General features: G+C 34.1%; 1 protein-coding gene across 2 annotated transcripts in view; it reads right to left on the bottom strand.

Moving 5' to 3' along the window:
• LOC118744216 (transient-receptor-potential-like protein) overlaps window positions 1-9,845 on the bottom strand; it is a 58,128-nt gene extending 48,283 nt beyond the window's left edge. The window contains exon 1 of one of the 2 annotated variants that reach the window (XM_036477075.1): window positions 9,612-9,845. Coding sequence is in view for 1 of the 2 variants with exons in the window: in XM_036477074.1 (XP_036332967.1) it covers window positions 6,308-6,370 (63 nt within the window). In the remaining variant the exon portion in view is untranslated. Of the gene's footprint in view, window positions 1-6,307; window positions 6,401-9,611 lie in introns of those variants that run through there. The other variant, XM_036477074.1, reaches the window with a different exon arrangement.
• Window positions 9,846-16,174: the final 6,329 nt, after the last annotated feature.

Genomic DNA, 16,174 nt, shown 5'->3' with positions numbered 1-16,174 from the left:
GTCGGCCATGAGAGAACGGTTTTACGCTACTGTGTTTTTATCATGTCTTTTTTTATTCATCTCATGTTGTACTTTTTAACAAGAGAAATTAATTACTGTTTGTAATTTCTATTTTTAAAGCAAAAGTAAATCGTTATTTGAAGTTTTTCATGTATTCATAACAAGTTAGTTAAGTGTGCCTACTTTTAACCCTGCAAGTCCCGGAAAAGTCGTCAAGCTCCTGGCAAAACATCAAAAAGTTCCGGAAATTGGGATTGGTCGGAAAAAGTACTTATGATTCTGGAACACTTAAGAAAAATACTAACTAACCAAAAACGTGTCGAAACATTCTAAAATATTTCTAAAAATTTAACACGAATAACCTGAAGAAGGATCGAATAGGTTCAGAAAAGTACTGAAAAAAAAACAATTTATTATGTATATATTCTCAAGCATTCAAAAGGCACAGTTAAAACGTAAATGTAATTGTGAACGAGAAATTTGCCACCAAATACTGAAAGCTTCTACAAAAATTTAATTCCCGAAAAATTTAGAGTCTGCCAAATATTCGACAATTTTAAAAATAAACGCATAAAAGGTAAAAAAGGCAAAATGATAAATTTTTTTTTGTGGTGAGGACTTATTGCTTTAACGCCTGAAATTTCCCCAAAAATCTTGAAAACTCAAAAACGAATACCGAAAAGTTTCGAAAAACTGGAAATGGTCTTGAAAAGATGTGGTTGAGGCTGAAAGTCCTCTGGAAATTCCCAAAAAGTCATGAAAAACTGGCGAGATTGTCGGTCTTTTTTTATTTATTTATTAGGTATTTATAAACAAAAGTAATTCTTTAAGTATTTTTAGACCTAAAAATTCCTGGAAAGTCCTGAAAGTTCCTAAAACTCCAGTAACACCTTGATATACTGAAGTTGAAGGGAATGAACAAATGCTTGGCCATACATGTATAAGTTATGTACATAGTTTTGTTATATTTATAGAATATCAATCAAAAGGCAATTCTCTATTTTAATTCGTTATAAGTATGGTTTCGTTTTTTTTTTTTCATAGCGGGATTCTTAATTCAACATATTCAGTATTGCTTAGTTCGTTATGTACAGCATTTTGGTAGACACTTCGGTTCTTTCTATCGGGCTTACACTATATAACGAAAAGTCCCAAAAATCAAAAATAGTTACGACAGAAAGCCCCGATAACTACAAAAAACTCCAAAAAGAGATATAAGAAAGCGGCCGGAAAAATAAAACTCAAATTACATTGACAACTGCCGCAAAAAAGCAGCAAAAATCCAGATTTATGAAAATCCACAATGTACAAAAAACTCGCGAAAAAAACCTGAAACGATAAAACACTAATAAACCAAAAACTCTTTAAAAATACCCAACAGCATTGAAAAAATCCGAAGAAAATTTGAATACACTCGAAGAAGAAATAAACTACGTAAAAAATGTCAAGCCTAGAAATGACAAGCAAACTATGACTTTTAGTTTTGCATACAGCAGGTAGCAAAAGCTGAACGGCATTTCTTGCTCAAAATTAGAAATGTGCTAGAGGTCTGTTCCAATATGGTATTCTAAGCGCCCCTGCGATTTCGAATTTTTTCTAATCTTTTTTACTAAGTTGAGATAATGGTTAGGAGCTTTCATCAAATTAAATTCTAAAAGTGTTTGTTGAGAATATATGGGTATTTGTACACAAGGTTTTATAAAAATCATTATACACATATTAATCGATAACTTATCGATACATAGTTATGGAATTTTGTAAACAAAATAATGGATATTATTACCGATATCGCGGTGGGCAAAATTATAGAAATAACTACCGATGAATTTATCGACATTAAATAATTATTTATCACCGCAGGAAAATAATTGAAATGTTTATCGTTATCGAAATCTACAAAATAATAATATACGAATATTCAGCGAGATATGTAATGCACACCTGCATTTATCTAAAAGTTCAAATAACTAACTAAGAACATATTTACAAGTTTTTTCGCCACTCTCAAATTCACTTCTACAAACCTAAAGCCCAATCCCGCAAAACGCTTTTCACCATCGCTCTTTCAACTATTTGTGCACACATTCAACATATTTATGAACTCAAGTAATACACCATACCATAAGTATTTGCCAGCGCTCAGCTATGCTTATGCCATGAATTCATAACAAAGTTCATGAGCTATGCATGTAAATATTGTCCTTTTTTGTAAAAGCATAGTTGTCACACCTTAAATTCCACAGCAGACATAAATAAAATATGTCAACGCCTGAGCAAAAACGATTTCATGGCCAAAAACACAAAGCCAAGTAAAGGCAGGCAAACATGTAAATGAGATTCATTCGCAAAACAAAAACACACAACTTTTGCCTTTGCCTTCTAACCCACACTGACTCGCCGCTGCAGAACATTCGAGTAACTGAGTATGTAAAACTGCACCGGCGGGAATTGGGAAAACAAAAAAAATTTAAGCCATAAAAAATGAATGCTTTTCATAAAGCCGACGATGATAGTGCGATGATACCAGCAGTTTTATGCACATATACATACATATGAATTTATTAAAATGGAATGAGCAGAAACTAAATATACGTATACAAGTGTATGCATACTAGGGTGGTCCCAAAGAAGTGAAGTCGTGAAGTAGGGGGTGAGCCGTAGAATTTTCGATATCGAAAAAATATACCCCAGTTTTTTATTTTAAAATCAAAAAATATTTTCAGTTCGCTCAAAGCGCTTAAAATTTTGTATGTATTTTATATGGGAATAAATTTAATTTTTCGTAGAAATGGTACAGAATTCCTGGAAATTAATATTTTTCGATCGAAAAAACTCTCTTTCTCTTCAGGAGACTTTCAGTAATAATACTAAATTTTTTATTGAACCATTTAAAATTAACTAATTCTTACAGGTCCAAAACTCAAAAAAAAAAACATGCAATTGGGGGCACATAAAAAATTGGTCAAATAAACGATTTCTTTTCTCATTTAAAATACATGGGAAACATTGAGTGCATTTAACGACCTCTAAATATTTTTTGATTAAAAAAAGGGGAATATGTTTTCGATTCAGAACAATCCTAGCGTGTGAGATAATTAAAATTCCGACTTTACTTTTTTCACATGCATTTTTAGATCACCCTAATGCATACAGTAGAAATAAAAAAAATGAGAGACGCGAGTTCTTGTTTCTTGATTTTGTGTGAAAGAGTAGAAATTTTTTGGTGCGGGAGCTCTTTGCAAAATCCTCAGATTTTTCGTGAGTATGCGTGGATTTTTTTTGAATTGTATTTTGAAAATCGGGATGGATCGGATGTGGTGTAAAACTGTAGACAGCTTCTTTTGTGCAACAACATCAAGATGAAAACTACGAATTTGATAAGAAGTTTTGGACTAAGAGAGATCAGGTCACCTAACTACCGCGACCAAGGACGATATATTCAAACAAGCCTATATATTATATTATATTCAGTAGAAGGTCTTCCTTGAAGGCTTAATGAGCCTTACATGTCTTTGCCTAAGTGCTATTTAGTCCTTGTGTCTCTAGGTATAGAGATTCTAGAAAGCGAAGTCTGGGCATAAAAAGGGATTTACAGCGGCACTTAATGTGTTATGCTGTTTCTAATCGTCATGACACAACCTGTGCTGTTCAGGGTAAGCTATTATCTGGTTTGACAAGTAATATTAAACAAAGAGTATCCAGTAAGAAAACCTGTAAAAATTCGAACTACTTGGCTTCTAAAGTAAAGGAATGCTTGAGCTGTACATGTTGAAATATTTAGCCTGCATGCTAACGTCCTAACTTGACAAGTATTGTCTGCTTCATTCGCCACCCAGAATTATGTAATAACTCCACCTAACTGAATTCCATATAAGACCGATAAATGGACCTGGGATCATACAGCCTGTGCTACCCTTTGCAGGGTGGTTCATCTGCCGCTTAGTTGTTCATAATTTTACCATTAGGATCAGGCAAACCAGATGGTTAACTGGCACAGAAGTGGCACATTCTGGAGCTATGCAGGATTTTGATTTCTTCCATGAAAGAATAGATTACTGTGCCTCCGAAATTGCTCCCAGTAGCTATTTCTCTAACTGCACTCCCTCAAGGTAGAACTAAAGAACTAAGTGGGGCAGGGTTACTGGCATAACGGAGCAGTGATCTTCTTCTCGCATTTATCAGAACTTATAGGCAGGGTTGGGGAAGTGTTTTTATTCCCGGAAACTTAACAAGAAAACTATGTTCAGGCTTCGGAACTTCTGCAGTGTCGCTTAAGCAGAAATAACTGCCATTAAGGAAGTAATTGACTCACTACTGAATAATATGATGCCAGTTAAGGAGGTTAGCATGTACTCTGATAGCAAGGCGGCTTTCAGGGGTCTCAATGCTCTGATGTTGCGCTGACAATCCATAACAGGATGTCTGAACCTCTAACAACCACCTTGGAGTTTATGCTAACCAGGCTCATATGGAGCCGGATCACAGTAACATTTTGAGAAACTTCGTGGCTGCTAACATGCCAAGGAAAGCTACCCTTGAAACGTTATCGCCGGGTATACTAGCACATGCGTAATTACAAGATCCTTCTAGCCTAGGGTGGACCGGGGCGGTCAAATAGGCACAGCCTCAGCTTTCGCTTATGATGGGGCTCTGACAGGCCATTGTGCGATTGGTATTCACGCTTTAAGATGAGGAAGCTGTTATGAGGAAGATGAAATGGAAACATCTCCGCAATTTTCCAGAGATCAGCACTCCCTTCAGGCATCCTTTCACTGCCGAGAAACTGACACTTTCCAGTCTTATATTCGAAGTTTTGGTTCTGGTAGTTTTACCTAATTTTATTCAATTTTCCAAGCGATCTTATTTAATTTTTGTTTATATTTTTATTTTTTTTTATGATTTCATTTTAACTAGCCTCTCGTATCCTTTTGTTCAATTTCCTTATGTCACTGCATATAATTTTTAATTTTGTTGCCAAAAGGATAATTGTTTTTTACTCAGCTCAATTTTGGTCATAAAAAGTCATAATAGCGTGCATATTTTCTGAATAAAATCTGCCCGCAGGTGAACTCATTTATCAACCTTTTTTCGGCTGTCGCAGAATGCTCTACACTTCATTTTTTTATATACATACATATGTATGTAATCCTTTTTATTTATTTTATTTTATTTAGTATTTTTGTCTGCCTGAACGTGTGCCGTCAACCAACCGCTTAGTACTTCAGTGGCATTTTTTATACAATCCATAAACTAAGTTTGTTAATCGCGAAAAAAATTAAATTGAATGTAAAAGTTTTGTCATTTTTAGGAGTACTTTTATGTTACCCTTTTCTTTTTCGCATTGCTACCACTCACTACGCTTGGGAACATAACAAAAAGTTCCTGCTGAGCCATGTTTTATTGTTATAATTTACTGGTTAACATTTTTATTCATTTTCACAAGAACTTTTTTGTATTCGCAAAACTATTCGTATTTCTTTGATCTTCCATTTTTACATTGTTGCTATCATTGCTACGTCTGTATGAGCTTACAAACTGATTTGCTTATTTATGTATTTATGCAGCTTAGTGGAAAATAACTGTGACAGTATTTTACTTTTTTACTTTGTGAAAATAAAACAAATGCCACTATGTTTGCATAGAGCAAAAAGAACATTTAGAAGGCAAGCGAAATATTGCAGCAACAGGCGTGAGGAATGAATTTGAATAAAAACTCAAAAATATAAAAAATAGAAAACACACAGCTTTGCAAAGTGCCGCTACTCAAACATAAATGCAGACGCCTATTTACTTTTTTATTGTTCAATTTGCGTGTTTGAGCTTTTTGTTGTTGCTTGCTTCACACCGCCCCGCCACAATGGCTGCTGTGGGATTAATACAAACACTATTTTGTGAGTACAATATTTTTAGCGACATTCTGATTTTTATAACTTCTATTGCACAAATAAAAATAAAAGGAAAGGAAGCTTTAGTGGCTTTTGTTTAATTAAATCATTTCATCTTTATTCACCACTTATTTTTTTTTAAGACTTGAATGGCTTAATATTTTTGTTTTAAATTGCTGTTGTGGGTGAAAGATTGTCAACATTACACATGACAAATAACAGATATCTATATTTGAAAGCCAGTAGACATACAAACATATGTACAGAGCGATGTCCATAGTGCTCTTTTGAAATATGAAATATCGGTACAAGCAAAATAAGCTCATCGATAATCAATTTAAGCTAATTTTATACAAAGCAACCCTACACACTTAAAGCTTTTACAATCCATGAAGCATTTAGTCACCTGTTGTTCAACTCACCTGTTGCATTTTTGCGCGCATAAAAGTTTGGAATTTCTCCAAACGTTCTGGCACTATTTTCATTTTAGTTTTTCCTATGCATATGCTTACATTACAATAAAAACAAAGGAGGACTACACCGAGACAAAAGAGCGTCACGAATATTTGACTTGTAGAATTCAGGAACAGTTTTAAAAATACTTGTCTTAAGAAAATTAGAAAGCCATTTAAAAGCGCGTCCATAAATGCGAGATCGAAATCTTAATACATTTGCGCACACAGTCAGCATAAAAAGTGTGCATACCCTGACGTTTTCGCGATTTTATATAAAAAAATATGGTTAATTCAACAGCAAAAACCACAAGAATTAATTTTTTTTTTTTCATACAAAACTCGGAAAAATACTCGCATACCAAGAAACTTTTTTTTCAATTTTTTAATTCAATTTCTTAGAAAAAATTCCGTCAATATAAGGCAAGCAAGCAATCTTTTTTTATAAAAAAATGTACGCGAAACCCCTTTAGTAAAAGTTCTCAAAAATTAATTGTAGTTTTTAGCGACATGAAACTTACTAATTTTTAGCAAAAAAAAAACCGACTTCAACTCCCATATAAAAAAAATATATATATATATATCTCATGATCCACTGATCGGATCTCAACCAGATTAGTATGGGACCACCTCTGAGACACTACCTTTCCGATGCAAAAAGAATTATCGAAGTCGTTTGACGTGGTCCAAAGTTATGCGGTAACATACATAAAAAAAAAAAAAATCAAAAAAAAATTTTAAAAAAATTTAAAAAAAATATTCCGACGAACTGATAACCTCCTCCTTTTTTGGAAGTCGGTTAATTAGAAAATTTCTAGGAAAATTTCTTGCCCTTTTCCAAGTTCTACATGAAATTAAAAAAACGCATCCTTGTGGTTTTTGCTGTTGAATGAATTTTGTTTTTATAAAAAAATTTAAAAAAGACAATTTTTTTAATTGTTTTTTAAGCCTTTTCCGAGATATCGATTTTTGAAAAAAAGCTCCTTTTTAGATACCCAAAATTTTACAAACCATGGGCCGATTGGATTTGGAAATTAAAAATATTTTAAATTTTTTAATCGATTTTTGAAAATAAAAACTTTTATTTTTTAAATGCTCATAAATTTATGAAAAATGTACTGATTGGAAGCATTTATTTGGCTTTTTTCATTTTCAAAACACTTTTGCAAAATAAAATGGAAAAAATTTCTATAAAATTCCTACAAAATTTTTATATTTGTATACAATAACATAACTTTTGACCACATTAACCGATTTCTATAATTTTTTTAAAGAACGGCTGTACCTCAGAGGTCCCTAACTAATTTTGTTTACCGCATCATCAGATCATGAAGAAATTAACGGTATACAAGTTACTTGTTAACATATAATATATATAAAGTTACTTGTTAACATAAAATATTGATTGCCCAAAACACGTTTTGATCATCTTTCTAGAAAATTTTTTCTAAAAAAGTGTCACTCATTCCGCAAGTGTTAAGTTTTGTCCGAAAATGGAATAACATAGCTTAAGAATTCTGGCTGTATCTAATCAAATACATTAATCAAAAAATATAGAAACAGAAAAAGAAATTATCTATATATTAGCAGTGGGAGGTACTACGCTAATCACTTTCGTATAATCAATTGATATGGTTTTCCTTATGGGGAATTTACATGAGGCGATTTCACTGGCAACTATTAATTAAATGAAGCGGTTAAATGCCCTTTCCCTAATCGCGTCCAATAGAGTTGGTCAGTTGACGACTTTCGTTCAACTTTTGATTCAAATAATCGCCTATGACAGTTGAATCATCTATGTTCCCTATTAAAGTTTGACCATTCGCCGTGGCGTATGAGTAACTTTATTTCCTGCTTATATTTCATACAAAAAAGATCATTGAAATTACCAATTTATTATGCGAAAGTGATAAGTTGAAGCGTAGTACTTCCCACTGCAATTATATAGAGAATTTCTTCCTCTACAATGCAGTGTTTTTAGCTTTTTGATTAATGCAACTGATTTGACGCAGTCAGAGATCTTGGCATTGAGTTGGACCAAATTTGCTAGTTTTTCATTAATTTAAAAATTCGACCCTCCTTTAATATACCGTACTAGACTTAAAAGTTGCGGAATGAGTGAGAAAATTTTTTTTTCGTAGTTTTCAAAAAAATCAATCGTACGTGCTTTTCTAAATCATTCATTTATACTAAAAATTTTAAAATTTTATGGATATTGTGCAGAAATACGTTTTAGAAAATTCTTTTCTATTGTATGCTCCAAAAATATTTTGAAAATTAAAAATTAAAAAAAAATGTTCCCACTCGGCTCAATCGTTGCAAATGTATAGGCTGTACGGATTTTTTTTTAATTAGCGAGGCCTCTCTCACTTGGTACTATAAGCTAAACATTATGAATAAAATAGGAGATGCAAAAGCCAAATGGTGATGGTATTTAAATTTTTCACAATTTTAGGCGGCATTCCTGGAATTATGGGTAGGTTTTCATTCGCGGTACAGAACCAAACCTCAAAAAAAAAAATCAGCCATTGAATCCACTAAAGCATTTAACAATTTTGGTGACTTTTCTCTGAATAGAACTGAATATTTGTGAACGTATTTTTTTGTTATTTTTTAATTATTTTTTATGGCAATTTATTAATTTTCTTGCGACAATTTTTCAAATTTGCAATTAATTGAGTGAAATTTTTAAGTTTTACATAAAATAGGTCGAAGTGGTGATAAACTAACAAATGAATTTTTTATCTTCATATTGTTTAAGTACTTCTTTAACCCTTCCTGTTTCCCTTAATATTCGCCTGGAACAAATATTTTTTTTTTGTTTAGAACTAAATGCCACTAAAAAATTCGAGCACATCCCCTAATCAAATTATATATCAGAAGTTTAACTGTGTTTTTATTTTTTCGTATCTTTCGCATTCGTTATGTTTATAATAAATTCATTTCTTTAAACACGTTGAACAAATTTTGTTTCACATCGCAACTTCGAAGTCCATTACTTTTCATTCCCTATCTATTACGTATAGCTTTTTACCACGCTTTTCAAAAAAACTCAATATTTTCAATTGCTTTCAGCTTAATTTTTGAAATTCTTTCAACTGTACATACAATATTGCAAATTCGTATTATTTTTTTTTATTACTTTTTTTCTTATTGGAAGTCACAACAATTGCTTGCGTCAACTTATTCACAAAAACGCCACATTAAACGCAAAGCCTTCAAACAACACTTCCACAAGCGCACAGCAGCAATAATAACAACAACAACTCAATACCACAAACAACACTTCCGTGACACTTCCGCGTGGACAGCTGTGGCCGTTTAGACAACGTTTTTTGTTATGCGGTTTTTCCGTTCTGTTGGAGTACTGCGCGACTCGCGCACAACGGTAAGCGACAGCTAACTATTTGCACGCGTTATTTGCTACAAAATATAAAAAAAAAAAACAATTTTTTTGCTATACTGTCACTTCAGCCACTTAGCGGCTGTCTGCTGCCACTTGCGCGAAAATACCGTTGCGTTTTGAATGCGTTCGCCATGGGGCACTGAAATTTATATAGCACCACCGCTTACGGTTCAAAAACAACAACAGCAATTATAGCAAAAACCGCGTGATGACAGACGAATGAGCCTAATTTAATTAGGCTAAAACGATAAATATTTGAGTGTGTAAAATATGGTGGTGGTAAGGGGCAAAATAGTAAAAACAAAACTTACACATACGAACGCATAAGATGTATTTCCTATGAAAAAGCAGATTTGATGGATGTTAATAGTGTGGCATACAAATGTCAGTAACGCACAGAATGGGGAAGACAAATTGCTGGAAGTCTGTGTGTACGAGTATGTGTGTGTGGGTGTGTAATTGCGTTTACCCAGTAGAAATCGATTGTATGCATTCAGGAAAGTATGCATGCTGTATGAGTGAAATAGTTGGAACATTTCATGCGACGTCATGAATTTCCAAAAATAAATTCAAATTCTAGCGAACTGCAAGCAAACGTATGTTGTTGTTGTTTTAAGTACATTTCTTGATAAATTTGACTACTATACAGCAGTGGATTTTTTGTAATATTTGGAGTCTTGTACAAAAATTTTACTGAACGGACGTGTTGTGCGATAATATTTATGTTCCATTAATGCAGTTTCGTATGTTCGAAACCTTATAACAGCCATATGGATACAACAGTAGTACAAGTGTATGGTTAGAGTACGCATACGCTCTGAGAAACCACACGTGTTAATTGGAAATGAAGGTTAATTTATACTGGCTTGCGTACAAAGCACCAAGTTCATGCCACAAACAGCGATGTCGTATGCATAAAATTTCTACTGGGTAATTTTGTATTTATTTGTATATGTATGTATATGTGAAATTTTACAATATCCCCACACATATACATACATATATATTTACAGATGTAAGTATGTATTTTCACAATTATTTTTATTTCCATCTAAACAAGTCTACTTGTCAGTCACTCAGCCGCGGACAGCCAATGTTAACGAATGTCTCAGCCATCATAACGCAACATGACAGCAATAGAATTTATGTAGTCGCGTTTTAGGCGCCAGTTGTATTACTAATAGACTAATGAGAATACTGTCAACAAGTGTTCATTATACATATCTATGTATGTATATATAAGTACATGCCTTACACAATTCTATAATTTCATTTCCGAAAGAAATAAGAAATTGAGACTCAGAAAAACGCATAGCAAGTATCAAATAATTAAGTAAAGAATATATCCTCAAGCTTTTTCAAAAGGTACAAAGGAGTGCGGAGCTATGCATACGTTGAGCTCTTTGTTCCTCCCCGACCGAAGAGTTTAACGTGGTCCTATATCTGCCCCAGCTTGATTTAGTAGCTCGGGAAACCGCCGCTATTGCAGCCTTAAGACTTAGAGAGCAAGACTCCTGGACTCATGGTCCATCAAAAATTATATCCTTTTAAAAGAATGAATTCCCAAAATTAAATAAAAAATGTTTAAGTTATAAAAAATCAAATGGCTGAACTAGTCCTGAAAAAGTCCAGAACATTATGCACATGTTATCGTACATATTTGGTGCACCTTTTTGTTATTTATTTCTGAATATCCAAATCGTCTCATGTCACAAAATTCACTAACTTATAACCTAAGTATCAGTATCAGTATTATATGACAGTAGACACTTGATTAACTATAACTATTTCAAACAAGCTTATGTCCTACCCGATTACAGCGATTCTCAGCCTCTTATCTCATCAAAAATGGGGAGACGGATGCGATATACTCACACTCAACGAGAATTTGAGTACCGTACAACTTTCTTGCGTCAGAAAAAGTCCTCAACGAAGCCGCAGAGCAGTTGCAATCACTACCAACTACAATAAAACGCAAGACAGTCTAGATATGTATATAAACCGTGTTTAGACGCTGTTACTATAGTATTTGGATCTGTAAAATGCTGAGGTCGTTCCGAAAAAACACGCATCACTTTCTTTCTTGCACTTTGCTTTGAGTGGACCGTAAAAAAGCAAAAGATAGGTACCTTCAAGAAAGAAAAGAGAAACATGAAGCCGAGAGCGCGCAGAACTTTAAATCCGGACAGGAAGAAATCTGGCTCGATAATTCTACTGGAAAATTGGACAACAATGGATTGTATTCTAGACCGGTGCTAATAACTGCAGAGATGAATATCGAAACCTCGAAAGTCGAAAGTGGTCCAAATTACACAAGAGATATTAAGACAAACTTTTCAACACTCCAAAGCTCTGACCAATGATAAAGCGACTTAAAACCAACAAGGCGCAATTTGGTCAGATGGATACATGTACGAGGATGGCACACTCCACAAGAAGGGTGATCCTGCTCTTTGCGCCAATTACCGAGGGATAGGCCTTCTCAACATTTTCAATAAGTTTCTATCAATGACAGAGTTGGAAATAAAGAAACTCATCGTGAATCAAATGCGTTGGTGTCAAGCAACCGCGTAAGCAATTTTGGCCGAGTCAAAAACAGCACGCCAATCATTTCTCTCCTGTATCAACTGACGCCAATTGGAAATGCCAAGAGAATCCAAATATTTTTCCACCTGATCTTTTTAAAGCCTCTAAAGGAAGGAAAGGACCTCTTCGCACCAAACGAAGTTCCAAACAAGGTGACTCACATTCATGCGACTTCTTCAAGCTTATATTGGAATGCGTAATAGCTTCGTACAGCCATCGCGATTATAGTCGTAATAACCAACAAGCAAAAAACAAAGGCACATCCAATTTTAGATTTTAACCATTTTATAACAATTTCTGCTCTTATGTGGTCTGAGTGCGCTTTTTGCCAAGAATTGCACTTCAAATTGTTCGCAGTTCATTTATGCGATTCAAGTCAATTCTGATTTTGTTGATATATTATTATAAGTAATTCACTTTTGAATGCACTCATAGCATACAGCAATTTCTGTTATCAAAGGATATACAATTGCATTACTGTCAAGTAAAATACTAATGCAATACAAACATTTCAATATTATTTCCACCCAAAAATCACAGCTATTTAACTTACTGCTATCAGTGGGTTGAAGTATTGAAAGCATTTTGTATTGATAGTTCATTTCATAAGAACAAGACTCTTCAATGCACCAAACGTGGAGGAGGAGCTGTAAAAAGTGCTTTATAGGCAAAAATAAATTTTTCCACATTTCGCTTGCAACTTTTCATTCTTTGTTTTCGCATAAATCCAATATTTCAGTCATCCTCAATCATTTGCAAACACACGAGTTTGTACCTTAAGTGTATTTCAGTTAAAGTGCATTTTTTAAGAATTTGTTTTTGAGGGCAGAATACAAGGACGTGCGCAACATGTGGCATTGGAGAGTTACTGCTCAAAACAAAAAAAAAAACATTCACAAAAAATCTCTGCATCGTTTAAAACTGCACCAGTGGCTCCTTTGAGTTATGCTATGAAAGACTAACTTTGTTTCTCGGTAATTTTTGGCCATTGGTTTTAATACTTAGGCCTATAATGCGGCTATCTCCAGCTAAATTCCAACCAAAGCCCGTAAAGGAAGCTTTGAAGGAAGCTTAAAAGGAAGTTTAAGGGTACCTTCAGGAAAGCACAGAAGAAGTTTTGGAGAAATTTGTGCGACAGCCTAGAAGAGAAGCCGGAGCAAGGCCACCTAGGGAAGGAACTTTCGAAGTATCCGGCGTCTGAGGCGTAGTTTTTATTAGGAAGACGAACGCCAACTGACCGTCAAGTTGCGAGAAAATACTATATGTTTTACTGATTGCACACTTTCCAGAAAGTTCCTCGGAATCCAACCATCTTTACTTCTAGCTTTCCATTGACATCTGTGAAAATTATAGGTGCCATAAGGGTGGACTGGGCTACAGGGCCTTGCAAATCTGCGGGAATGGGGGTATTTTCCCCGAGGTACTTCAGGTGAAATTCGGCACTCTGATCCCGTGGTTAGTTTTCCTATATGCGGCTTGTCAAATATCAAACCTCATACCCAAGATTTGGACGCTAGAGTAAGTTTTGTTTATTCAAAACGGAGCAAATTATTTCCATATAAAGCCAAACGACTTCCTACCGATAACCCTTACTGCCTTCTTTCACAAGGTTGCAGGAAGGCTGTTGGATATGCATACCAAGCTGTAGACTAACTAACTATCAGCATGATCAGCAGATTTCTTGACACATCTCTTCGATTCTTAGAAGAAAATTAATGAACTCTTCTTAATCTAACTGCCTAAAATAATGCAGAGTAGGGATTAAGCAAAATATGTTATGTTCACGCACAATTTGAATGGAAAATACTCTTCAAGATGACTCTTAGCCAAAGTTTTATTGAGTGAAAAAAATTAATACTTCATATCACGGCAAAATTTATTCGAATATATGCGTTTTGTTCTTATTGAGCTCCATAAGGACATAGCTCTTCTAAAGTAACATGCCTGCACTAAGTACTTCGCTACTCCCCACAAAATCTTCCTTAATTTTAGAGTAGTTGCATGCTATTTATGTTAGCAAAAACAAAACAAAATTTAGTGGCTGCAAATAGAAAGTCAGCCAAGGGATGCATATACATACATATACAGAAGAAAAGCAATATAATATTAGTTGACTGCTGGCTGCCATCTTTTCAGCTTATAAACATAACAATAACATAACAATAGAGAAAGAAACAAATACAAAAGCAAATAGAGCGGAAATCTGTAAAATCTGTAAAATCTGTGTGTCTAGTGGCATTCGTTGCTGGCAGTGGCACGAGCAGAACTAGCAACAGCAAATGCACACAAGTTGTGGGGAGAATCAACCGACACTAACTCAACTTTAGTTTAAGTAGAAATCCACAGTAGCTCAACGAAGTAAAGTCAAAGTCGAAGAAGCCATAACAAAGTAATCCAACGCTAATACGAGGTTAAGAGGCAAGTTTAATACGAGCGTGCGCACATGTGTATCTACATAAATTTATGCATTTATAGTCACATGTATTAATATATACATACATACATATGTATGTATGCACGCTTGTATGTGCTTGCAGTTGGCAAATATGTAGTAACTGAGGATATTGTCGGTTGATGCACGATTGAGGTAAAGAGCACTTGCGGCTCATATAAAATATGTGCAATCGGGGTAGTTGACTGATTTATTGGAGTTATTACTTACAAGAAAGGAAGACTACTAAAAAACTTTGTACGCGTTAGAAAGCTGTTCAAGGAAAGAAGCGGTGCAGAAGAGCCAATGCTTAAAAGGATACTCACAGTTTCCGAAGCAAGTGTATACAGAAAGTTTTTTAATGGGGAGCGGAAATATAAGGGGAAATAATGTGAATCTTGGGGAAAAACCGTATTGAATAAATATGACAGAAAATCTTATATTAAATAGTTAAAAGCAAAGAAATGCTCACTTATAAATACCCTGATAACTATAAGCTGATATTGTACATATGTAACTAAAAAGAGTTTTAGAGTTTATATGTTAGCTATGAATTTCGAAACACCAATTGTTCAAATTGCCGTACATACTTAACAAAGGCATGCTAATAGCAATACTATGTAAATCCGGAGATTTAGACCAAAATCTATGTGCAGCTTAGACTTTAAGGCAGTGAGCCTCATGCATAAAAAGTGCACTTAAGCTCGACTCGATTTTCAGTACAAATTCTTGAGATTCAGCTCACGTCATCAGTGCGAAAATTTAGTCTGAGCTTAAGCTCAATTTTTATTCATCATACCCTCTGCGTTGGACAGCTTAAAAGGTCTACTTAACAATTTTAGTTTACTCATATAAACAAAATCAAAGCAGTATTCTATGTCAGAGTATAATTTAACCGTTGCAATTAGTTTACTATTTATCTAAAGTAATGTCATCGTTATTGTATGATTTTTTTTTTTTTGTTCTTTAATAACACTGTAGGGGCGCTAAAATTACACACAAACATGCCGAGACACGTAAACTTAACTTTGGCTTGTTGATTACGGATCTGTACACCATTTTTCTAGATCAGGTTGTTTTCCTAAGAAATGGTAAATGAAAAAAATCTAAATTTTATATGGAAAATGATACTACTACGCCATGTACGAGAATTTACGAGCATTACGTTTACGATATGGCGTATACGTAACATTCTTTCCTACTCCTATTTCACACAAAACAATTCACATTGCATATCTATTGATTTTCATCGTTAGTAGCTTCATTTAAGTTTACGTTTTTCTACTTTTTTTCTTCATTTCAAAGCTTGAGATTTTCCCAAATTTTACTATTATCCTTGATAGCAAATAAATTAAAAATTACGACTTTGCAATAATTTTTAAATCAGAGTCTTGTTATTTAACGGTTAATGGCG

Source organism: Rhagoletis pomonella, unplaced genomic scaffold (assembly GCF_013731165.1).
Source record: "Rhagoletis pomonella isolate Grant_MI unplaced genomic scaffold, Rhpom_1.0 Rhpom_scaffold_00008, whole genome shotgun sequence".
In the NCBI taxonomy this organism is placed as follows: domain Eukaryota; kingdom Metazoa; phylum Arthropoda; class Insecta; order Diptera; family Tephritidae; genus Rhagoletis; species Rhagoletis pomonella.
This window is presented reverse-complemented; position numbering and strand designations above follow the sequence as displayed.